At 41.8% G+C, this 26,265-nt stretch overlaps 2 protein-coding genes across 3 annotated transcripts in view; both read left to right on the forward strand.

The window, feature by feature from the left end:
* The window catches only part of TMEM71 (transmembrane protein 71), a 30,745-nt gene extending 12,734 nt beyond the window's left edge, over positions 1-18,011 (forward strand). The window contains exons 6-10 of one of the 2 annotated variants that reach the window (XM_036830884.1): positions 4,699-4,884; positions 8,477-8,552; positions 11,560-11,621; positions 11,712-11,772; positions 17,835-18,011. In XM_036830884.1, coding sequence (XP_036686779.1) covers positions 4,699-4,884; positions 8,477-8,552; positions 11,560-11,621; positions 11,712-11,772; positions 17,835-17,991 — 542 coding nt within the window. In that variant the 3' untranslated portion in view covers positions 17,992-18,011. Of the gene's footprint in view, positions 1-4,698; positions 4,885-8,476; positions 8,553-11,559; positions 11,622-11,711; positions 11,773-14,811; positions 15,886-17,834 lie in introns of those variants that run through there. The other variant, XM_036830885.1, reaches the window with a different exon arrangement.
* Positions 17,957-26,265, forward strand: part of LRRC6 (leucine rich repeat containing 6) — an 80,659-nt gene continuing 72,350 nt past the window's right edge. Inside the window, exon 1 of the mRNA XM_036830883.1 lies at positions 17,957-18,026. The gene's annotated coding sequence lies outside the window, so the exon portion shown is untranslated. The remainder of the gene's footprint in view (positions 18,027-26,265) is intronic.

Here is a 26,265-nt window from a genome sequence, read left to right on the forward strand (position 1 = left end):
TGTACAATTCAGTGATTGTTTTAGTATATTCACAAAGTAGGTTATGAAACCATGACCACTTTCTAATTCCAGAACATTTGCATCACACCAAAGAGAAACACCATACTCATTATCAGTCGTGCCCCATTTCCTGTCCCCCTACCCATTAGTAGACCATTAGCCTACTTCCTGTCTGTATGGATTTGCCTATTTTGGACTCCTATGACTTTTTCTTTTTCTGGAGGAAAAATTAAACCTTATTTATTTTTAAAAACCAAAAACACTAGGAAAATATATCACAGCCTTGAAACAGCAAAGAGACAGGCTATATTAGCATTTCAAGTAATTAAGTTGGTAAAAAGACAACAAGGTCCTAATCAAAACGATAAGGTGCCAGAGCAGGGGCAAGAACACTGCATGTTGCGATGGTCCTGTCAAAAGTGGTGTTTGGTAATGGTTGGGGGCCTGCCCTTCTTTTGCCCTAAAGGAATCACAGCTCAACCCTGAGTTGCTTACTTTTACTCCCGTGACCTTCGTGTTGCCAAAGGATTGTCTCAATAGAGTTCTGTTATTTCAGGGGGCAAAGTCAGCAATATTGGGCTTAGGCTTTCATTCCATTCTGTTTTATAAAAACCAGGTTTTTCCAAATCCAGTACTTCATAACTCTCTTAATTTCACTGTTCTTTCCTGGATACTAGTATATGACACAATCAAAACCCCCTTGCCTTTTAAGGGTGGGCTGCGTCTTCCTCTCATTGGTAACGCTGCTGCGGTAGTGGTTTGCTTCTGCTGACCTATCTTATGCACTTGGAACATCCATCTCTTGGTCCTAGGCTGACTTTCCAGAACACATGGGGCAAGTCTCTTCTTGGTTCTAAAGCAACGTTTCCCCAAAGTGTGGGTGAGGCGGCAGACGCCTCTAGGACACAACAGTAGTGAATGTTGAATCTCTCAGTGAGACAGAAGCTCTGACTCCTCTTCCAGATCTCACCATCTTTCTGATAAAACCAAGGAGAAGGGCTCAGATTAGAGCCTCAGTTGCTTTAAGACTCTTGAACACTCACTACTCTCTTTTAACAAAGAACAGGCTCAGAGCTTTCCCCTACAAAGGTATTTAGTGCAAATTAAATAAGGTCTCATTTTCACTGTACTTGTTTTTATATTTACTTTTTCTTTAGGGCATTTAAATGATTGATATACAGGTTCCTTTAAAGTAAAAGACTAAAGTGAAACAATTTAAGAAACTATGAAATGGCTAGGAGTTAAGAAGGCTCCGGGATGTGGCAAAAATCAGGAAAATGATGCTTGGATGCCTAAAGTTTGGGAATCATTGTTCTAAAGGCAGAGTTTCACATATTTGTAAATTAACATCTTGTTTTCCCATAGTTGCCTCTTCAAAATATGTCCAAACAACCTTAAAGCAATTGGACCACAGCAGCACCGCATGTGCATGAGGTGTCTTGTTAAAATTCTCATGGTTTCCAAATATCTTCTAAATATAACAAATCAAACCACCCCCCTCCAAATCAGTAATTAGTCAACCCGAGTGCGCACACACAGGACTTTGAAAGCTCTCATTTCTGCTGTCAACTGTAATCAAATCTTCCCCAGACTTCTTATTTTCCGGATTTACCCAAAACCCCGTGACTTTCATCAGCAATTTATTTTTCTCTGGAAATGTCGCCGAGTTAGAAGACTAGAGAAGAATTCAAAATTAAATTGTTTTGCTGTTTTCTCTCTGGGCAATGGATGCAATCAAAACTTACTTCCTCTGATTTTCTTTTGCTTCATTTTTCAGGCTAAAAATGTTTTTTTGTTGTTGTTGCCTATTTAGTTTATCCTTAGCTCACCCCTTCCACAGCTGTGTCGAGATACCTCTCCTCATTAGCTGCAATTCATTCTTTAGCCATGGCATTCTGTGGCTCCCCAGGCCCAATAGTGCAATTTGGGATGCATCCCCAGAGCCGTGAGTCATATTGATAGAGGATCTAGGATTCATGCAGGGAGGACGAATCAGGACTTCCCGCTCTATTTCTGCCAGTCCCAAGAAAGAAAGAGAAGATGACCTCAGACAAGGCACCCTCGCCTGAGGTCTGCGAGTTTCTCTTGATCTAGTGCCTCTTCCGTAAATATCTTTAATGGCAACATCTGTATGTCACTTTGTGTTTCCCTCTAGAGCAAACACATGCCCATTCTACATTGCAAGGATAGGGAATGTACTCTGGAGAAATGGGTTCATCCTTTTAAAACAGGAGTCAACTACCCTGACTTTAACTAAATCAGGAGGAACAGAATGAAATTAATATCTTCAAATATAATACCAAGGAACTATTTACTGAAATGTTTTCTGCATTATGATTCTTTCATTTATTATTAAGGTTAGAGGGAAAAAAATGTCAGTGAGGGGAAGCGTGAATTGGGGGCAAACCGTGTCTTTTCAGAGATGAAAATTCCTTGATCATTTTTTGTTAAGATTCTTTTGTGGTTTCTCTTTTTAATGTCACCTCTTCTTGTAGAAAATTCTGTGTAATATTTCCAGTATTCTACATGAGATACATTTTTCTTTCATCTCACTCTCAGTGGCAAAGCATAAGTTCAACAGAGCAGCCTTGGATGACAGCACAGGAATATTTTTACTGTTGTCACATCCTCAACCATATCTCCCCAGATCTTACTTCAGTGCCATTCATGAATATATAATCAGCCATGAAAGTTACCAGTTCCTTCTCACTTCCATGTTAATTTGACCATGTAGCTTCCTCTCTTTTTTTAAAACAGCTTTATTGAGGTATAATTGATATATGCAGATGTATGTATTTAGTGTGTACAATTTGATGAGTTTGGACATTTGCAAACCTCCCTGATACCATCACCAGAGTCAAGGCAACAGACATCCAACACCTCCCAGAGTTTCCTTATGTCCCTTTGTGGAGTTTTTTGTTTCTGTGGGGGGTTTGGGGGAAGTCTGTTTTTTGTACTAGGAACAAAAAGCGAGATCTCCCTTCTCAACACATATTGAAGTGCATAAAATACCTCACTGACACCTATAGACACTATGTTCAGCAGACCTCTAGAACTTATTCATCTAGCATCACTGAAACCTTATACCTGTTGAACAACTCCCCATAGCCCCCTCCCCCAGTTCCTGGCAGCCACCATTTTATTCTCTGCTTCTCTGATTTTGACTATTTTAGATACCACGTGTGTAAGTGGAATCATGCAGTATTTGTCTCTCTATGACTGGCTTATTTAACTTAGCATAATGTCCTCCTGGTTCATCCACGATGTTACAAATGGCAGGATTTTCTTTACTCATTTGCCTATTGGTGAATACTTGGGTTGTTTCCATAACTTGGCTGTTGTGAATAGTGCTGCAACGAACAAGGTCCAGGACCTCCTCTGCAACCTTATCATTACTGGATGCTCTGCTTGTTTCACTTTCTACTGTTTCCTTTTTCTATGGCAACCAGCAGGGATGCTTCTACAGATTGCTTTGTCAAGAGGCAGCAAGTTGTGGGTGGGAGGGTGGGAGGGAAACTGCAGGGTTGGCAGGAATTCCCGTGTCCAGAAGCATCAGTTCATTAGCTCAGTATCCAGGCCTGTCCTGTGCCTTATAGGATGCTTCACAACATCCTTGGGTTTTATTTCCTTAGATACCAGTGACACCCCATCCCTTCTCCCCTGCTCAAGTTGTGACAACCCAAAATGACTCCAGACATTGTCAAATGTCCCCTGGGGAGAGAAATTACTTCTGGTTAAGAAGCACTGTTATTTGAGGACCCCAAGTGTCTCTTGGAGTTCCACAGTCATTCCCAGCTTCCAAAACGGGGAGGGGCCTCTCTCCCATCTCTCACTGCTGAGTGAGCACTTCAACACACCAGGTACCTCCTGTTACACTCATGCTCCAAGTTGCCCTGAGGATAAATCTTAGCTCCTGAGTGAGTGCGACCCATGAGGCCCTTCGTGATTTGACCCCCTCTTAGCAGTCCAGCCAGAACCATCTTCCAGGACTTCCTGTCTGACCACATAGGAGGCCTCCCTCTTCTGGGAACCCGCCACGTTCTCTCCCAGGCTGATGTCTTGCCTTCTCCCCCTCTCCCCTCCCCCCTCCCCCCTTCCCCTCCTCCTCCCCCTCTCCCTCCTTCTCCTCTCTGCCTGGCCTGCCCTCTTCCTGCTGTCTCTCTGGAAGCACTCCTACCCATCCTTCAAGTTTCCACTTCAGCACTCACACACTCCCTCCTGGGCTCCATCTGGACACCTTCTGCCAGGCTTCCACATAGCGATGACCTCGTTGCCTCTTAGCTGTGGGCTTGCGTGCCTGTCCCTCTCCAACTGTGAGTGGGGCACAGCAGTATCTACTTTGACTTCCGACTCCCAGCCTCTTGAACTGTGTCCTGTGTGCAGTTATACAATAATTCTGCATTGAATGAATCAACGGATCCGCCCGCCCCAGAGCTCATGAAGCTTTTGCCTTCCCCTCTACCCTGACTCTCCTTCCTGAACTCTGGCTTGGCATCTTCTCTGGGGCTGTCACCTGTGGGCTGCCTTAGTCACTTTATGATCCAGACATGCCATGAAAATGGAGGTTAGGAAAAAAATATCTCTGCTCGTTCAATTCCAATTCTCTGTCCTTCTTGAGACTATTGGTATGATCATTAGTCACCGAAAACACACACACACACAAACACACACAAGCACTGATCCCTTCTGCTTTTCCAGGAGATGGTTTTGACTGTTCTCTGACGGATAACTGGGAGTCGGAGAAGCTAGATGCAGAGTCTGTGAAAACCTCCTTTTCCAGCCATGTCACCTCTCGGAGTCCCGGAGAAAACTCCCACAACCTGCCTCCTCAGTCCCAGTTCACAGCTTCTGAACATTTCCAGGAAAACATTTTGGATCATCCAAGTGAGTTTTTTTTTTTTTAAATCTTTGCCACACCCAAATAATTCTTCCTTTCAGGGCCCAGAGATGCCTAATGTCCCCTTAGGTGCTGGTATCAGCCTGTGCCCATGTGATGCATTCGCAGTGAAGGTGATTGATTTGGAGGTGTCACCTTTGAGGCACCAGAAGGACTGGGTTTGCAGTGTTATTTATTTTTTAAAAACCCTGAAGACATTTGGCAAAATGTTAAGCTTGGCTAAAGCAGAGTCGTGCGTACACAGGTGTACATTATTATCATCTTTCTACTTAGCTGTGCATTTGACATACTCTATAAGAAGAAAATGAAGGGAAGAAAGAAAAGAACGTCCTTTCATGCTATGCCCCCAGCAAGGAAAGTCAAAAGATATCAAGGCATTGGTATTTCCTGTCAGTAGTAAATCTGAAATAAATTCAGCAAGCATCTCCCTTAATTTCTAGCTTGCTAATATCAGATTAATCATGTTTGCACACAGTGTCGCCTCAAGGCTCTATCTTCAGCTTGCCAAGGTTCAAAGTCCAGTGCCCATTTGTTGGCTGGAACTCAGAAGCAGTTTATCCAACCCTCCAAAATTTCATCTGTAAATGGAGATAACCATAGTGCTTACCTTGTAAACGACTAAAATAATCTGTGTCAAGCACTTAGCATCGTGTATACTAAGCACTCCAAAAATGTGACGTTATGATTACATAAGATTGAGGTTAAACGGAAAAATAATATCTTCTCTTTGTTTGCCTTCCCCAAATCATGAATATTTATTTCACTGACCACTTCTACTCCCAAAGACCAATATGCTATGCTTTATTTTGTTCCCAGTGCAGCTATTAGATAAGTGTGGAGGGTTTTTTAGTTCCCTTTCAAGGTGTTGGGATGACAGAGAAAGCAGTGTTTATTTTTTAGCCGGTTTCCCAGTGATCAATACCTACTAAGTCTTCACAGCCACCTCCTCCAGGGAGTCCACCCTGTTTTCTGAGGAAGAGGTGATAAGTGACCCCTTTTTGTGTTCCTCCATGCCCATTTCCTGCACTGAGCTTGCATGTTTACTTTTGTATCTCACCCATCATGCTGTGAGCTCCTTCAGGATGGGCACCATGTCTTAGGCATCTGTAGATTTTAAACTTACCCAGGTAGTGCTTGGCACAGAGCAGGGGCTCCATGACTGTGGTGGACCAGTTAAGTGTGCTATCTCCATTTTACAGATAAGAATACTCAAGTTCTGACAGGTCAAGTAAGCCTCTGTACATGTTCTTTGTTGTATCTAGAATGTCTCCCACGGGCTATACCTGGAAGACCCCTACTCTTTCTTCAAGGTACAGTTCAGAGGAGACCGCTTCTGTGGGGCCTTCTCTGCCCCCTGCTGGGGGGTTGAGGTAGCACTTGGCTTCCCTGAGATGCCATAGCACCCAGCACCGTGTATCTCTCTCTCTGTTGACGCCATCTTCCTTTGCCTCACCTGGTTATGAAGCCCTGAGTGGACAAGGTCTCCATTTGATTCTATTTTATCTCCTTCACATGTAGGTTTTGAGTGTGCAGGCTGTTTCAGGTGATGGTTCATATGCTAGGGATATAGGCGTACATGGCATCATCTTTATCACTCAGGGCTTTTTGAGTTCCAGCGGATCGCAATCCAACTCAAAATGGATTAATCAATCATTGAATGTATTGCTTCATATTATTAAAAATTCCAGGCAAACATTTCAGGTTTCTGTCAGTCTCTACAAGTCTCTTTTCTTCTGTGCCAGCTTCACTCTTTAAAATGCTACTTACTACTCCATGGTAGTTTCTGCTGATTCTGTACCTACAACTTCCCATGTTCAAGGCCAGCAGAAGGAGATTATTGGCTCCTCAAGTTAGGACAAAAGGGCAGGTTTCCTTGGTTCTGGAAGGGTCCCATTTACATGGCAAAACCAATCCCTTTGTCAATAAATATGTAAAGCTCCAAATGGCTTGGAGTGGATCAAAGACTGGGAGGGAAATCAGTCTGTCCATGGGGACCATGTACTAGGAGAAGGGGAGAGGGGGCTTCCCAAGGAAAATATGGGCACTGCCACCAAAGAACAGCAAATACGTGCCGGCTATTCTCAATAGTCTGGTGGGGAATTATAGAGAAAGAAAACAGTAATTTTAATTCAGTGTGAAAAGGTTGTTGATGGAGACAGGCCTGAGGTATAATGGGATTATAAAGAGGGAGAAGCCAAGGGCCAAGGGGGAGTTGAAGGCATCCAGGAAGGCTTCTTGAAGGAGGTTACACTTGAACTAAGCCAAAATCAATGCTAAGTGAACGGCTACTGATGGAATGAATCAATGAATACCTTGTCCACAATCACACAATGCATATCTTTATAGAACTTGAATTTAAACCCAATTTTCCTTCAGTATTCAAGTCTAGTGATCTTTGCAGTCAAGCTAGACTTATTTCTGTGAGAAAATGGGTTTCAAATTCTACATGAAATCAGAGGAAGCTAAGAATAGAAACACACTTTAGAATGATGGTTGAGTGTTCAGCTGAACCCACAATAACTTATTTAAATCACAGTATACATGAAATACTGTACATGTGCAGTGACATCATTCACAACTGCTATATTTTGCATTGCCAGTCTCCAGTGTTCTGCCCGCATTATGGACTAAGTAGGTTTTTGTTAGCTGACTCGATCTCCATTCAGAGCACAAATGGCAAAAATAAACGCGTTCATAGCTCAAAGTCATTCCAAGTTTTAAACAACTATTTAAACAAAAATTGAGCTTTTGAAGCATTTGGCAAAGATTAAGCTGAGGTTTGTTCTATTTTCCTTTAGATCTTTATGTGGCAATCCTTAAACTAGCTCTGATTTCTTTTAGGTGATTAGAATAATACTCAGGGTCACAACTTGTTTAACTCTTCCATTTATAACTTCTGGAGGATTTGCAGTCATTTCCACTGTGGCTTAGTAGCACTGAAATATTTTACAATAGCAAAGAGTTTCGTAAGGACGGATAGTTCAGAATATTTATTCTCTTTTTTTGCCCTTTAGAGACTCCCAGTATGCCAAGTTGCCGTTCTCTTTCCCTGCCCCATTTTAGGCAAAACATGGTGTTCTGGCTAGATGTGGTTTTTCAGTCTTGGCTCTGGCACCTTACATAGCTGTGTGACCTTGGACAAATTTCATCATTTGAAATTTGGTCTTCTCATTTGCAGAGCTATGATCATGGTTCCCGCCTCACGCTTTTGTTGTGTTGATGAAATGAACTGATGTAGGAAAGCTCTTTGTGAATCATAAGTCACTCCACAAATTTGAGGCATTAATATTATTATCAATATCATCCCAGTTAGATTTCTGACATTAGCATAAATTCTAAAAAGCCTTTTCCCAGCATTAAAGTAAAAGGCAAGCCCCAAACTGTTTATGTAATGTAATCATTTATTTATTTTTTTAGTGATAGGACAAAACTGATCATTTTCAGGAAATTTGTAATGAATGGCCCTGTACAACATTTGATAATTTTATCTTATTACTTATGACAAATTACTTGAGCTGACATACCTCTGAAAACCATGTTTTTGAGTTCTAATTCATTTCTTTTTATTTTTCCTATTAGAAACCAGTTTGTTACGAGAGGTTTCCTTTCAAGCAAATCTGTTTGCTGCATGCTTAATTATTTCTGCCTGTGCAAGGTAATTCAGATTTTATGTTCATGCAGTTGTGTTTCATAATTAATGAAGCTGTAATTGATTGATGATTTCCTTGCCTTGTTCCGCAAAGCATTTTAGGTAGCTCTGTGGTTAAGATTTGTTCATTTATCTGTCCATTGCCTTTTTATCTATCACCTCCCTCCTCCCATTATCTCACAAAACATACCAAAGGCAGTGGATCTTGCTAGAAATTGGATTTTTACCATGCATTATCCTTTGTTTAAATCCTCAGTGACACCCTGTTACAGATACAGTCTAAGTAACCCTACTTGGAGTTCAAGGGCACGTGAAGTCCCCATTGGGACTCCATCTTTCCCATTATATTTTTATATCCTCACATAAAATGTCTCCTCAGCATCTCAGAGGACATAACGTTCTTGCCTGGTTATAGGCACGTTTCTGTTCTACCCTCTGTCCAGCATGTCCTTCCTATTCTTTTCTTGCCCAAGTCTCCAGGGCGGTGATCAAGTCTCATCTGTGCTAAACCCATTTGTGCCACAGGGCCTTTGCGCTTGCTATTTATTCTGCCTACTACAGTCTTTTTTGTCTGGAGAAACAATAAGTTGTGCCCTTAATTCTTTCTGGAATCTGTCCAAATGTCACATTTTCAGAAAGCCCTTCCCTGACAACCCTGTATAAATAGAATACCATTCTCTATCACACACATCTCACTTGGCTTTTCTTAGGAGCATTTATCACCACCTGACCTATTACGTGTTCACTTGTTGATCCGTCTTTCCCTACAAGATTGTAAGCTCCTTGAGAACAGAGACATTGTGCTAGGGCCTCATCGATACTTGTTGAAACAATGAAACAGGGATGAATGGTACCTCCTGGGGTCTTTGTGGTCCTTGAACTCCAGTCAGTAAGTGCTGCTTCCTCTCAAGTCCCTCCTGTTGATGATCAAGTATCTCACATCACATGGATCACTTGGGGGAGTTGTATTTTTAAATACAAAGTCCTGGATCCCATCCCTTGAGATACCAATTTAGATCGAGTGAGAATCCGTACTTTAAAACAGCTTCCCAGATAATTATGAGGTTTGAGAAGTATTTTTAGATCATAATGGAGCCAGAAGAACACAAAGGGGTTGGGGGGAGTCCTGTAGTTAAAAATACATTTGCAAAATTCTGCATTATATATCCCAATTTGGAGGATCACAATGTGTATTAACATAATAAAGTCTCAGTGAAATAATGTGGTGAAGAAACCTGTTTAGCTTTATTTAACTTAGCTTTTCCCAAACTTAGCTGATCATGGACACTTTTCTTTATTTCACAGGACTATTAATAAAGTGTTCCTCTTAGGTTAATTTCTGTAGAAACTCCTCCCTTAAGAGGAGAAATTGACTCCCCATCACTTGAGTTTGAGCTACGTTTGGAAACTTGCTTCCAAGCAGTAGTGTTTGGAAAGAGGGGGAAAAGGAAACTTTTCAGTTGAGAAAACTGACAAATGGTACCTCAGATGATGAAGGTCAGCATCAAAAGGGATGAGTTATGTTGATGGCATGTACCCTTGATATGATGAGAATGGCACTTCACCTCTAGGGTCTTCTGAACCCCAGTCTAACCATGAGAAAAACCCAACATGGGGAACACTCTCCACATTATCTGACCAGTACTCCTCAAAACCGTCAAGGTCATCAAAACCAAGGAGCGTCTGAGAAATCGTCACAGCCCAAAGGAGCCTAAGGAGACATAATGACTAAATGTCATGTGATATCCTATGTGAGATGCTGGAAAATGGATCAATTAGGGAAATACTGTGAAGTTCAAATGAAGTGTGGAGTTGAGTTATTAGTGATGCACCGATGTTGGTTCCTTATAATTATGGCAAAGGTACCATGTACTGTAAGATGCTAATAACAGAGGAAGATGGATGTGGTGTATGTGAGAATACTTTGTATTCTTTTTTGCAATTTCTCTGTATATCTAAAGTTATTCTAAAGTAAAAAAGTGTAGTTAAGTAAATAATTGGTTTTTTAAAAAAGAACTATTCCTATGGGCAACAGCACGGATGAACCTCATGGATATTATATAAGTGAAAGATGACAACAGAGTCTATATGATTGTCAAGAAAAGGCAAAACCAATCAGTTACTATAGATGTAAGAATAGTGGTTAATTTGGGGGGATAAAGTTGGAAAGATCAACAAAGGAAACCTTATGGGGTGCTGGAAATATTTTATTTCTTGCTTTGGGTGATTACAAGAGTTTATATTTTTAAAAAACCCAAAATGTGCACTTTATATGCTTTAGTGTACATTTGCTAAAGCTCAGTTTTTAAAAGTTTTTAAAATGCCTATGAAGACATGTCTGAGAAGATATTTGTCAGAATTTAATAATGAATGCTTCAGGGTGGTGGGAATTTTTTGATGACATTTTTCTTTTGCCTTTGTATTTATTTGTAATCTCTTTCAATATTCATATTTTGAGCACAAAAACTATAAAAATATTATTCTTCAAAAAGAAGAAAATCCACTCTGTGATACAATCATCCATCAGATTGACAAAAACCCAAAAGTTTAACACCCTCTTTTGTCAAGGTTATGAAGCAGTAGGCATACAAATTTTCTCCTTTTTTTTTTCTAGAAGTTTTATACTTTTGTGGTTTACATTTCAGTCTATGACTCATTTTGAGTTAAATTTTGTGTTAAGGTGTGATGTCTTTGTATAGGTTCGTTTTTCTGCACGTGTCTATACAATTATTTTGGCACCATTTGTTGAAAAGACTCTCCTTTTTCCATTGTATTGCTTTTGCACTTCTGTTAAAAAATCACTTAACTTGTATCTGTATGGGTCTATTTCTGGAATTTCTATTCTTTCCCATTGATCTATATCTCTATCCTTTTGCCAATACTGCAGTATCTCTATTACTGTAGTTTTATAGTAAATCCTAAAATCATCCATCTATGGTAAGTCTAAAAGAACATCTCATGTGTTGGAAATATACAATTAGTTTGCTAAGCCTGAACAATCCTGCTGTTTCAGATGGTTTCTGGGAGGAATCAGAGCCAGTGTCTTCACATGCTCCTTGGTGATAACCATTGCTTGTAAGTAACCATTTCCCAAATTACTGCTCTGATTCCTGTATTCCATTCCAGTTTTGGGCATTTAAAAATACTTTTTCTTTCTCCTCCAAGATGTTATCAAGTCATTCCTTCTCAGCCTTGCCAACTGTTTCAAAGTCACCACCCGCACTTGGTAAGTGTCGCCTGTGTTAGCATCATTTGTACAAAGACGACCACAATCTGATATCTGAGAATGCTTTCTGCTGAGTAATGGATGGCAGTGACTATGTACAAGAAAGGTCCTGATTATTTGTCCTGAAGAATACTTTCTATTACTGCTAAGATCTGATAGTAGTATTAACCTATCTCCTAAATTCCTACACCAAAATAGATAGAATTAGTTTTTAAGGCAGCAAGACTTAGGAAATAATATAAATTTTCAATTTTTAAATAGTTTTTAAAGAGCTTTTATAGATTCATAGCACTGTACCTCATAAATAGCTCATATTAAAAGGCTTTTCTCTTAGAGTTTCCCAAAGAGCTGGCAAACTGCCCGTGAAATGATCTCAGTTACAAACAGTGATTTCTCCACCATCTCTCACCCACTTAACGATCCCCCTATATGCTGACTGCCATAGTTCAGCATATTTCGAAGGGTGACTGGGGTCTGGGTGAGGTGCTCACAGAATCTCGAACAGCCTGCAAAGCGCCATCCCCTTGCAAAATGGATTGTGTTAATTACCCTCACTTTAATATGGCTGCCAGAGGTCGACTTCCAGAGCTTGGAGGCTGAGGTCTGCAATTCAAATTAGTTTACTGGCCTTCTCTCTTGACACTCTGTTGCCCTATTTATGAAATTTTTCTGTTAATTCTGAAATCACAGTGGGGCTTAGTGAAGATTTATTTTGTTTTGGACTCCAGCCAACATTGATTTACTGTCACGCTGAACAATGTTTCCCTTCCTTTCCCGGCCTTCCAGGTTTCTAGGGGCGAGCATCTGGTATAGCTAAGTTTTATTTAACCTGATAGTTAGAAAATTGGGTCCTGAGGTCACCCGAGAAATCCTTATTCTTTAGTTCTTATAAATTAATGACATTTGTTTAAAACTTTTCTAAGATACCCACTTCTTTCCCTCTAGCTACGGGGCTGTGCACAGGCGTATCTCACACGATGTTAACCACAGATTTGCACGTGTGCTCAGCTTTTTGGGCTGAGATGTTGCACCGGTCAGGACTGGACTAACCTATAATGTCTGAACAAAAGACTTTCATCCAAAGAGTCAGTTTGTAACCCAACTTTCAGAAGTGTCAGATGGTGAGAATCTGATAGTAATCGGATAGAAAACAGATAGAAATCCGTTTTCTTTGGGTTTTAAGATGAATATGTACAATTAATCAGAACGACAAGTGTCATGTTTTTAGGAAGCTTAATGAGGGTGGAGTTTCTCAAAGCACGGCATGGGGGCATTTGCTCTAGAATCAACTGGGGAGCTTGTTTGAAAAGCAGAGGAATGGATCCTGATTCCAGACCTTCTGAATCCAAATTTCTGAGGAGGTCTTTATTATTAATAACCTTCCCAGGAAATTCTTTGCACACTAACTATGAAAGTCTTGGAAAGATGGTTTGTAAAGCCTTTACCCCTTGATTTCTAAAGTGGCATCGCTTAACCTACTAAATCTTTATTGAGAGTTTACGATGTGTTCTGTGCTGCACTGGGTGTCCAGAAATGCTCAGCAGACATTTATGGAGTCTCTACTAAGGGTCAGACACTGCCATTAAGTGCCAGGGTTACAATGCCAAGGCCTTGAGATTTCAGAGTCTAATTAGAAGGACATGTAAAGGGCAAGGTGAAGTTACATTTTGAATGCAATAAGTGCAAGTACAGAGTTAGCACAGAGGCTATGGGATCACCAGGAATGATGTTTGGCTAGACCAGGAGAGGTAAGGAGGGTGGGCAGGGAAGGCAGGCTGGATAAGCCAGTATCTGACCTGCAGGTGTTATGTCACCTGTTGCTTTGAGGGCATCTCCCACTGTTCTGTGCTCCTCTTAAAAGAAATTAGATCAAGACCAGGATGATATTTCCATCTTAAACACTCTCAGCTACAGCCTCATTTATGGAACAAGATCACTTCTTTGATTACTTGTGTACGTACTTCAACTTGTTTTTCTCTCATTTCCTCTCCATTTTTTCCCTTTTCCTGCCCACCGACCTCATATACACACACTCTTGCATTCAAGATCTGTGAAAACAAGGACTATTGACTTCATTTCTGTATCCAATGCCTTGAAAATTGTAGGTACTCCATAAATATTCATTGAATTGAATGTATTTGCTATCTCTTTTCTTAAAGTACTTCCTTTAGAGCCAAGAGCTCTGCTCCTGTACATTAAAGATTTTTCAACCCTCTTCCTCATATATAAACATATCCAGAAACCAATAGGCCAAAGACATGGTTATTAACATCAAGAGTCAAGAACGACTCATAGGTCTCCTCCAATAATCAAGGAGGAGAAACTACGGGAATGGCGGACAAGCCCTGAATTCAGTTCAACAAACATTACGGAGCAGCCCCCCACACCTGTCCGGCGCTGCACATAGTTAGATTAGATAAGATACCTGCTCTTCGGCACTTTATAATTCTCAAATCACATCCCTTTTCATACCATAATGCAATTCTTACTCAACCACCTTCTTGGTTAAATATAAAGTCTTCAAGTTTGGGGACTGTCTATACTGCTCACCATTGGTTTGAAGGTCCCTTTCAAATGAAGGTCATCAGAGGTACCCCATGTCGCCAATAACGTGTTAGCATCAGAAGTGTCCATTTTACATTTATGACATCATAGTAGCAAAGTGGGCAACATCTCTTTTCTCTACTTCTCCATGAAGAAATATATGTTTGTACAGTTGGTGAATGAACGAATCAACTTTAGAGAGTAGAAATATGGGGAAAACTCACTTGTTTTTTGGGGAGAGAAAAAAGACAACATAAAATAGTAGTTAACTAAGTACCAAGCTGGGATTAGGGACAAAAACCTCTGTAGCCTGTCCCAGGAAAGGGGGAGAACTGAGAACTAGTAGGAGGAAAAAGAGCTGGGCGCCACTGTCCTAGTTTTGATTATTCAAGGTAGTTGTGTTTGTGTGTGGTCATGCAGTAATTCAAGTAGATACTGCATTTTCTCATGTATGTGGATGGATTATGCATTTCTTTCCTCCTTTCTCTGACCTAGGTTTGCCAAAATTTGACAGCCATTCAGGAGAGCCTCTGATGAATGTCTTCAGTCTGAATATCTGGAAATTGTCCCATTTGTAGTCTGCTTGGAATCAACTGTTTTATTGGAAAGAGTGAACAAGTGGATAATTGAGAAAAAAAAGCATTTTAATTTGGTTATGTGGTTTAAAAAAAAATCTCAGTTTTGGCCTCACAATGATAATATGCTCATGAAAATAATATTAATTTGTCTTCCCTCTGCAAACACAAGCAGTTGAAAAGGAAAGGACTGGGAAATGTGACAGAGAACAAACCACCTGGATGAGTGTTCTCTTATTATACCTTAAGGCAGTGGTTCTCAAACATTAATTTTCTTTAGAGAACTCTATGAGGAGCTTATAACAATGCAGATTCCTGGGCCTGCCTGCCTGTACCTATCCCTTGCTAAACCGCTGCAGTTGAACAAAGAAAGGGAATTTATATAATCAGCACCAACTTGAAATAAATAAATGTGGTTTGTGCATAAAATATAATGTAGAAAAAGCTTTCAGATCTTCCCAAGGGATGGCCTAATAGAAGGTGGTGACAGTAGATGATGGTTGATGGAAAACGGGCAGGAGAGAGCCATTTTTCAGAAAGTTCTTCTTTCTAACCAGTTTCTTTACCAAGTTTTCAATCATCTTGGCACTCATGATTACCTTTCACTCAAACTTCAATTCAAATAAAGATAGAACACACAAAAAAATACCTCAGGGGCAAAATAAAGGCAAAACACCGCAGTGCTTTGAAACACACAAAAATTGTACAGTTGCACTGAGGGATTACAGGAGATGCTCCCTCTCTATCCCTCTTGCTTGGTATATGTTCCCAAATGTGGCCTGCGATTGAAATTTGTTTTATATGATATTCTCTGGCTGGAGAATTGTGTGGAGAAAATTGTCTCTGCTTAAAATGGTAATGTCAAAATATCACTTTTTATATCAATTGTACTTAGTGCCTTTTTGGTTGGAAAAGTTTTATAGTAATAAATAAATGGAGTCATCAATGACTTGGTTTGGTCAAATACTAGTCGACATGTTGCTGTGAAGGTATTTTTTGGATGTAATTAACATCTACAATCAATGGACTTTAAGTAAAGCAGATGACCCTCCATGATGTGGGTGGTCCTCATCCAATCAGTTGAAGGCTTTAAGAGAAAAGACTGAGGTCTCCTGAGGAAAAAGGAATTCTGCCTACAGATCACAACAGCCAAATGCTGCCTGAGTTTCCAGGCTGCAGACTCAGGACCACAATATCAACTCTTACCTGAATCTCCGGTTTGCTGGCTTGCCCCATAAATTTTGGACATGTCAGTCCCCACAATTGCATAAGACAGTTCCTTAACATCTCTCTAGATAGGTAGATAGATATAGATACCTATAAATATATCTATAGATATCATAAGTATATCATATATGTCTTACGTTCTTGGAATATACTATTGGTTCTGTTTCCCTGGAAAATCTTGCCTAATACAGCAGGTGTTATAATCACCTTTTGATAGATAACCTTGGAAAAGTTTGATAACTTTCCCAAGGACACAAAGGGCACGTAGGGGATCTAGGTTTCAAACCCAAGTCTGTGTGACCCAACAGCCCTTACTCTTCCCACTGCTGATTGCTGCTGAGAAGGGGTAGAGGGGAGGAGCGTGGCACCTTGAAGATCAAATATTGCCTGAGTCACTCTCTCCGGAAATACTAACCCAGGAAAAAGTTTTCCATGAAGCAGAAGATTAAATGAAAAGAGTCATTTTTCAGGGACAGCTGTGACTTTTACCTTTGATCTTGTATCTCAAGATTCTCGAATCGAGTTCCTCAAAGATTTGGCATGAATAAGATGCTGTAGGAGAGAAAAATCATCTAATGCTGTCTGATTTGCTTTAGGACCTCTGCTTGTAGAGGCTCCTATAGCTGTAGCCAGCTCGTGATGGAGCATTTACTATGTGCTAGATGCTTTATCTACCTTACCTATAATCCCTACCGTAGTCCATAGTTTGGTTTTTGCTGTAACAACAGACAAACCCATGTAATGCCTGATGTTGTCCAGGCAGATCTTGTAATGATGCCATTGGCCATCTATGGCCTCCAAGCTTGTCTGCTTACCTGCCTCAGGCAAGAGAGTGACACATGCCTTCCCTTACGTGCCAGGAGTGAGGGGTAGTCACATGACCCCACCAATGGGGTGGGGGGTGGCTGGGAAATGTAGGGAAGCATGTGAATCTTTGGTGAGCTCTAGTGGACACTACCAGACCCTCATTTTAACGACGAGGAAGGTGAATCTCAGAGAGAATATGTGACTTGTTCACCCCGGGTCTTAAGGCTCCTGTGTCATTTCCCACAAGTAAAATCTACTGTAGTTACTTCACAATGACTCAAAATGGTCTGCCTGTGCTACACTGGATGCCAACCATTCCCCCTCCCCACCAAAAGGAATCCCACTATTGCTCATACAATACAGCAGAGCAGACACCTGCTAAGTTGGCATACTTTGCATCAATGCCACATTTCCCTACCGAGCCTTGATGAAGGTCTGATCATGTATTAAAAAAATGATCTATCCCGCTGTGATGGCTGTATCCCCTCCATCTGTCCCATGCTGGGTGAAATCTGCTACAGCTGCAAGTGACACCTGCTAGAGAGCCAGACGAGGTACCTTGGGGGTGTGGGGCAATTTAGCAGGTGGATGCTAAAAGCTGGCAACCACTTTGCCAAAATTTTCTTATCCTTTTATAGCCTTAAAGGAAATAAAAACAAAGAAAATGAGAGGCAAGGTGGGGGACGAAGGCTGGTGCTGTATATCAGGACTTTTATTTTCAACGCAAATATATCATTTCATATTTGCCTGGTAGAGAGGCAGGGCGACCCACCCTCCACCCTAACCCAGATTGCAACAGCATACTCTTGTGTGGGTGAAACTTGTGTTCAGGCTGCAACTGACCTGCTGTTGGGGAGGTAGTGGAAGCTCAGTGCCAGGAGCTCCATTTTTCTTCTTTTTTTTTTCCAGTGAAAGGAAGAATCAAGGACCACATTCCAGATCTCTCCACCTTCCCCATTTACTTGGTTCTTCCTCTGCTGAATCACATCCTTTGAACACTAGCACTGTAGTTAACAACTCGATGTTCCTGCTCTGGAGTGAGACTGGACCCGGGGCTAAGTTCTGACCTGGCTACTTATCTGCTCTGTCACTTTGGACAAGGTATTTCATCTTTCTTTCTTTCTTTTTTTTTTTTTTCTTGTTGTTGTTGTTAGTTCCCTGACCAGGGATTGAACTCGTGCCCTTGGCAGTGAAACCTCGGAGTTCTAACCACTGGACAGCCAGGGAATTCCCCTGGCCTTGAGCCTTTTTTTTTTCTTTTAATTTATTTGTTTATTTTATTTATTTATTTTTGGCTGCGTTGGGTCTTTGCTGCTGCATGCGGGCTTTCTCTAGTCGCAGCGACCTGGATCTACTCTTCGTTGCGGTACACGGGCTTCTCATTGCGGTGACTTCTCTTGCTGCAGAGCACGGGCTCTAGGCGTGTGGGCTTCAGTAGTTGTGGTTCGCGGGCTCTAGAGCGCAGGCTCAGTAGTTATGGCGCATGGGCTTAGTTGCTCCGCGGCATGTGGGATCTTCCTGGACCAGTGCTCGAACCTGTGTCCCCTGCGTTGGCAGGTGGATTCTTAACCACTGAGCCACCAAGGGAGCCCGGTATTTCATCTTTCTAAGCCTTAATTTCCTCATCTATAAAATGGGATAAAATATCACCTAATTCATAGCATTTTTACGAGAATTAAATGAGTCCACGCAGGCAAAGTACTTAAGGCTTACCACAGTGTTAGATACACACTAAGCTCTTCCAAAGTGGGAGCTGCTATTACCAACAGAAGCAGTAACATTAGTAGTAGGGGTAGGAGTTTTCCTGACTTCCGGGACCATGTGAATTTTTCAGTTAGTAGGTGAGATGGTAGAAGAAAGGGGAGAGAAGTGGGCTTGGCCAAGGGCATGTCAATCTAGCTGAATAAATACTTCTTCCCGTGTTTAACACAAGGTGGAGCGATATAAAGACAATATGGGTTTTGAAGTCAGACAGACATAGGTTGGACTTGGCCGCTCTGTCATTTATGACCTTGTGATATTGGGACTGCCACTCAGCTTCTCTGAACTCCATCTGTAAAACAGATACGTTCATGCCTTGTGGTTCTACAGTCTGGGGGTGGGTGGGGGTGGTATCACTTTTCTGACATTTAGGAGATCAAAGAAGAGAAGATGAGCTTATATGCAGGAATGAGAAAGGATTCACTTTGAAAATAACCAGTTAAATTTTCTTCATTCTGTAAGTGCTTCACCCTCATTTCATTTAAATAAGAAAAGAGAAAATTCAAATAAGCAAAAGAGAAAAAGCTACCCAGGATCCCTTAACCCAAAGACAGCCACTGCCAACATCTTGGTTTTGAGCCAAGAAAAATGTCTTGGTGGCCAGGGTGATAAGATATGAAAACAGGTCTCCCAGAGAGAGGGACTTTGGACAGGGAAACAGCCACCCTCTGGGGTCAATCGTGCGGCCATTGCCCTGTTGGAAGCAGAAGGCTCCAGCAGATGACAGGCCCAGCCCCCCGCTATGATTTAGTATAAGGGCAGTGTCATCAGCTGTCACCCTGTAAGAAAGTTATCTTACTGCCCACCCCAACGTGGGGGCCAAGATGGCCACAATAAAAGTTAGCTTAAAGACCCTTTATCAAAAGGGAAGCAGGACGTAAATTAAAATCGAGTGTATCCAGTACATCATTGTGTCCTCTCTCTCTCCTTCCCTCCTTTTTTTTCAAGTCTTAGCCCCAGTGTCAGTTCTGAGCTCCACGCAGCTCAGGGCTCACAGTTCAATGATCGAGGTAGACAAAGAGGCGGTGACATCAACGTGATGGGCAGTAAGACAGAGGGGACTCCAGGTGGCCATGGAGCCCTAACGAGGGTGGGATGCTCCCATCTCTGCCTGGATGGTAGAGCCTCCCAGGCGCCCTCTGTGCTCCCCCGCACAGCTCTCAGCCCCCTGGCACAAGTCCAGTGTCTATCTTGCCTCATGAGTATAAGCTCCAGGGGGGCATTTCTATCCCCAGTGCCTAGCCAGTGCCAGCTGGGGAGGTGCTCAGTGAGTACTGACCAGATAGATGCTGTTGAAAGAAAGCGTGAGTTGAGAGGTGTTTGTAGTGGATACCAGCTTCCTTGTTCTGTCCAGTATCCCTTCTTCCCTTTGTCTGGTTCCCATAGCATCTTTCTCAATCACCCCTTCCCCAATCCATAGGCTTTAGTGGGGTTGCCGATCCCAAACCCTGGAAGACATAGAGGCACAGGACACAGCTTGGCCGATCAGATTCTCTTTCTCCCAGGGACAGACGTGGTTAGAGGAAGGATGTGATTGAGCCCGGAATGAGGACTGAATTCATTCTGCTGCTGGCTCTCCCCAGCTTGGCTGCCCAGTTCTTTCCTAGAATCTCAGAGGAACCTTGGTGTCTCTCCAATAGAGCTTTCCTTTGAATTGAAGTTGAATACATTTATCTTGCTTGATAGAAAAAAGAAACTCATATACTCTTTTTTTTTCTTTAAAAGTTTTAATTGAGATGAAATTCACAAACATAAAATCAACCACGTTAACGTGCACAATTCAAGGGCGTTCAGTGCCGTCACAGTGCTGTGCAACCGTCGCCTCTATCAAGTTCAAAAGCATTTTCATTTCCCCCAAAACAAAACTCTGCACCCATTAAGCAGTCACTCCCCATGACCCCTCCCTCAGCCCCTGGCAACCACTAATCTGCTTTCTGTCTCTAGGGATTTACCTATTCTGGATGTTCTGTATAAATGGAATCATACAATATGTGACCTTTTGTGTCTGGCCGCTTTCACTTAGCCTAGTGTTTTTGAGGTTCATCCACATGGTAGCACGTATCAGTACTTCATTCCTTTTAATGGCTGAATAATATTCCATTGAATATCATTGGACGGACCACATTTGTTTATCCCTTCATTCACTAATGAGCATTTGGCTTGTTTCCATCTTTTGGTTATTGTGAATAATTCTGAAATATTCTTGAAGAATGACCATGAGTTTGGCAGGTGAAGAAAACGGGAGAGGATATTTAAAGAAAAGGGAACAACTCATTCCAGAGCAGAGAAATGTTCCTACACGGCCTCTCCTCTTTGTACTTTTTCAGGCTACAGTTGAGTCTCCACACAGCAGCTACAGGGATCTTTCCAACATGTACATCAGATGGCCTCACTTTCCTGTTGAAAACACTCCATTCCACATTACATTTCCTCCTGCTCACTCTGCCGTGGCCACAGCACTGCTGTCATGTCTGTTCCTACAACACACCAGCTCAGTTCCACCTCAGGGCCTTTGCACCTGCAGGACACCGGCAGAAACACCCTTCTCCCCGAACTTCTTAAGGCCAGCTTCTCCTCATCGTGCAAATATCACCTCTGCAGTGAGAACTTCCCAGCCACCCCGGCATGTTCTCCCCATCCACACCCACCGCTCCAGGTCACTCGACTCTCTCATTTTCTGAAGAATGACAAACGACTTTTTTGTTCATTTGTGGTGTGTGGTTTTTGTTTGTTTGGTTTGGTTTTGGTTTTTGTCTTTGGTCTCCCCCTGTTCTGTCCTCTTTTTCTTCACCAGAACAGAATCTCCAAGAGGGCCAGGGATTCATTGAATCCCCAGTGTGTAGAAGAGTGCCTGGCATATAGAAAGTGCTCAATAAATAATTGTTTAATGAGCAGTTGGCTGGGCGTGACCCACTGGAGAACTGGCAAGGAATATGGTGGGGCTGGTGCAAAGAAAGAAAGCCAGAGGTCCATGCATTGTGGCAAAAACATTGACTGTGTCTAGATTTCCCAAGATGCCTCTTTATGCCAGCCTTATTCTAATTTAGCTTTAGAACTTCTCTGATTTGATTATTTCACACTACTGAGGGAATGGAATTCTTATCTATTACTTCTGTTTCAGAGTCAGCATAAAAACCCTAGAAGAGAGTTGATCCTGAGAAGTGATTTTGCAAAGGGGAGGCAGAATGAACGAACAATGGGAGAAGGCAGAGCACTTATGTTCTCTTTCAGCGCTGTGTGGCTTCCGACAAATCACCTAACCTCTCTGAAGTTCAGGTTTCTCATCAGCAAAAATGACATCTTTGAGAATAATATTCTATTATATGGATATACTGCAATTTGTTTATTATTCACCAACTGATGGACATTTGGGTTATTTCCACTCTAACTATTATGAATAAGGTTGCATGAAATTCACATAGAAGTCTTTGTGGGGAGACGTGTTTTGATTTCTCCTCAGTAGATACCCAGGAATGAAATTGCTAGGGGATATGGTAAATTTCTGTTTAACATTTTAAGAAACTACAAATCGTTTCCAAAGTAGCTTCGTCATTTTCTGTCCCCACCAGCAACGTGTGAGGGTTCTGGTTTCTCCACAGCCTCACTGACACTTGGTGATATCTGTCTTTCTGATTATAGCCATGCCCTAGTGGGCATGAAGTGGATTTGCATTCCGTGGTAGCCAATGATGTTGAGCATCTGTCATGTGCTTCTTGTCTTACCACTCATTTTCTTTACTGCCTCTGTGCTCACAGTCTCATCTTTCACCTTAAATCAGTCACACCCTCCACAGTCAAACCCTGGACCTTGTCATTACCTCCCTCATAGTCTCAAATTTGAACATTCCACTCTTAACTATCAACATCTTTCCAGCTCACTATCTTTCCGCCTCCAACAATTTTTGCGGTGCTATCAGGATCAAATTATATTGATACTGACAGTGTTTCACTGTCTCTCATCCTCTGCCATGTCTTCATTTTTGTTCTTCTCCACTTGAGATTCCATGAGCTATCATTAAAGTCATTCCTTTGCACCTCCCTCTGTTTATTGTGTTTTCCTGGTAAAACTACAGCGCTGGTTGCACCCAGTGAGACATCTGTTATGCATGTGTGCCCACAAACGGAACATGGCTCAAGAAAAACCACACAACCAGGCCTTTCTTTAAATTCATGATCACAACCCTCGAAGCGTGTTTGCTGGTGTCTGGCAATCATCCTATCCCACCCTGTGTACTGACTATCCTATTCCCCAGGTGACTATTTCATACCTTGTCCTTTTTTTCTCAAACCTTCAAGAAATCCTCTCTGAGTCTCATTCTTAGCTGATGTCGTTGCTTCCTATTTTGCTGAGAAAATAGAAACAAGTATGAAGACACAGCTAACCATATCTATCCACCTACCAGCATCTGTTCCTACTCTCTTCCTTCCTGTTCTATGGATGGAAAGTCCTTGTTGCTATTTAAGGCCATATCACTGCTCATGCACTGAAACCCACCCCCTCTTATGTATTCATAGAAATTGCTCCAGGAATCGTTCTCTCTTCTACAGCAGCAGCCTCTGTTATACTGTCATAACTCCTGTCTTAATTAAACCTTCTTTTGATTCCACACCCTTTACAACTACTCTCTTCCTCCATTTCTCTCCTCCTAATAGTAGAAAATTCCTTGGTGGATCTGTCTTCTGTACTTATGTATCTCCAGTTCATCTCCTCCAAGTCTTTCTTGAACTCACCCCAATCAGGATTTCACTCTGCCCATTCATCACAGCAGCCACTGTCAAAGCTACAATGACCTTCAATGTTGCTAAATCCAATGGTCCATTCTTGGGTCTCATTTGATTTGACCTATAGCAGCATTTCACATGGTCACTTCCGCCTTCTTGAAGCACTTTTCTTACTTGGCTTCACCTCCTACCTCACTGGTTTTGTGTCTCATTTGCGAATTCTTCCACATAGGCCAACTTTCAAATTTTAGAGTATTCTTGGCTTTGTCTTTGGACCTCTTCTCTGTCAAAATTCACTCCAAGAGTGGTCTCATCCATGCACATGAGTGTAAACACCTCTGCAAACCATGACCTCTCCAATTCTATCTCTAGCCTGGACCTCTGCTCCACATTCACATACCCAGTTGCCCTCTCACAATTTCCACCTGGATGTCTAAAACACATCTCAAGTCTAACGTGTGTAAAACAGACCTCTTAATTCCTACCTCCTCCAAATCTGCCCCTCCACTTCTTCACCATGTTAGTTCATGGAAATGCCATTTTTTCAGTTTTCCTAATAAAAAATTCAGGGGTCCTCCTTGATTCCTACATTAGTTTGCTGGGACCGCTATAACAAAGTGCCACAAACTGGGTGACTTAAATGACAGAAATGTATCTTCTCACTGTTCTGGAAGCTAGAAGTCCAAAATCAAGATGTCAGTAGGTTTGGTTCCTTCTGAGGGCCATGAAGGAAGGATCTGATCCAGGCTTGTAAACGGCTGTCTCTTCCCTGTGTCTTCACATGGTCTTCCCTCTGTATGCGTCTGTGTCCATCATGTTTGGAATAACACTCTGTCTCCTTACAAGGTCTTACTGATTATTAGCCTCCCACCTACCCCTTAACATTTGTTCTTTGATCATCTGCCCCATCATATTAGCCACCTTTCTCCATTCCTTTAGCAGGGCAGGTTTTCCTCCATCTGAGAGCTTTTACTCTTCTCTCTCTCTGGGAAACATCTTCCCTTAGTTCTTCACGTAACTGGCTCCTTCTCATGATCAGGGCTCATCCCAAATGTGACCTATTTGACTACCCAGGTAGCCTTCCTCTGAATTTATTCCATCTCCCATTTTTCTTTCATAACCTGTATCATCACCTGCAATTGTCTTATGTAGCCTTTATTAGTTTACTTGTTTATTGTCTATCTCCCCCTATGTGTATATAAGTTCCTGGATGGTCAAAACCTTTCAGTCTCGGTCATCACTCTATGCCCAGCCCTAGGGGCTCAATACATGTTTGTTAACAACAACAACAAAAAATGAGCAAATAAGTTAATGGGACCCTCTAATGCCCACCCAGATGAGGAATCTTTACACCAACTACATCATGCCCTTGAAACAATTATTTGGGTACACATGCACGTGCACGTGCGTGCACACACATGAACACACAACACATACACACATTCAGGTTGGTAAGAGGAGACAGGGCAAGTAAAAGATTACATTAAAATCAGAGTTTGGAAAAGACAGCGTCAGTCCTCTGTTCATGTAAGCAAAACCTTGAAAACATTACTTTTCTCTAAGCTGAAATGGGAAGCTATGAATTCTAGAAGATTTTGTGGGTAAGGCCACTCTCTGCCTTTGGACAAATGGTGCCCAGCAGAGCTGTGTGACAAGGAAGGTGAGATCATTTTCGGCAGCTGCCACCCAACTTGGAAAGGGTTGATCGATATGACAAAGTCTTTTCACAAAGAACATAAACCAAAGAAGATGACTGACAGTGAAGTAAACATTTTAGAACTAGAGTAATTAGGAATATATTAGCAATTAAAATAAACTTATTATCATTAGCAAAATTGGCAGTTACTTGCAATTTCCCCAGGGGCCTCATTTCAAGTTTATCCTTGTAGATTATATTAAGGCAGGATTAATGTTTCTGGAGATACAGCTTTAATTTCTGTGGATTTCATTTTTTCATATCCCTGTAGAGCTCAGTGGTTCTCAAATAATAGTCTTGTGGATCTCAGGTTTTCTATGAGCTGGACCCAGGTGTTATAACACCAAAACTGAACAAAGCTGTTGTTTACTCAATTCTCAGAGAAAACTAAATGAATGGATATGATTTTTTAGTTTCCTCTTTTATGCAATTTTTTTAGGCCTCCACCACCTGCTAGCACATGTCTTCCAGGAAGTACTAGAAAATGACAGAACTCCTGAGCTTGAAGCAAATAAATAAACTAATCAAGGGAAAAGCTTGATCACCAGCCTTCTAAGATCAATGCATCTTCCTTCTGTGGACATGTGTGTTGATGGATTGGACTTTTTGGATGGTAACAGAGGCAGGATTGAACTCTCTATCTTTTTTACCTTTTGATTTCTACTCATTGCCCCAACTAATGGGAAAGGTATCTTTTAGCATCATAAGGCATCAAAGTCGTATCAGTTAGGGTTCTTTGTTGCTAGTAATGAAAACGGACCCTGGCAATAGAACCAAAAGGGTAGTAGGGGTAACTTTGGCTTCTATATCAGGAAACTCGTACCTGGAATCGCCCTCCAACAAGACCCAGAGGAGTAAGTACTGGGACAAAACAAATGTCCACTTCAAACATAAGGTTATGAGAGACAGTCAGCGTGAGCAAGATTCTACTCTGTGTTAGAGATGCTTTACTCAGAAGAATCTGGAAGACTTAGTCTCTTCCCACTGAAGCTGGGGAAGGTCCAGAAACAACAGATGTCCAAGGGACATGGCAGGATGGAGCTGGGAGGCAGTGGGGAAGGGTGGGCTGAGATGCAAATAAGGAAACAGTTCAGGAAACCAGAAAGGGAGAGGGCATGCCGGTGCCCATCTGAGAGGGGCTGACCTCATGGGAAATGAAGGA

Source organism: Balaenoptera musculus, chromosome 17 (genome assembly GCF_009873245.2).
Source record: "Balaenoptera musculus isolate JJ_BM4_2016_0621 chromosome 17, mBalMus1.pri.v3, whole genome shotgun sequence".
NCBI lineage: Eukaryota > Metazoa > Chordata > Mammalia > Artiodactyla > Balaenopteridae > Balaenoptera > Balaenoptera musculus.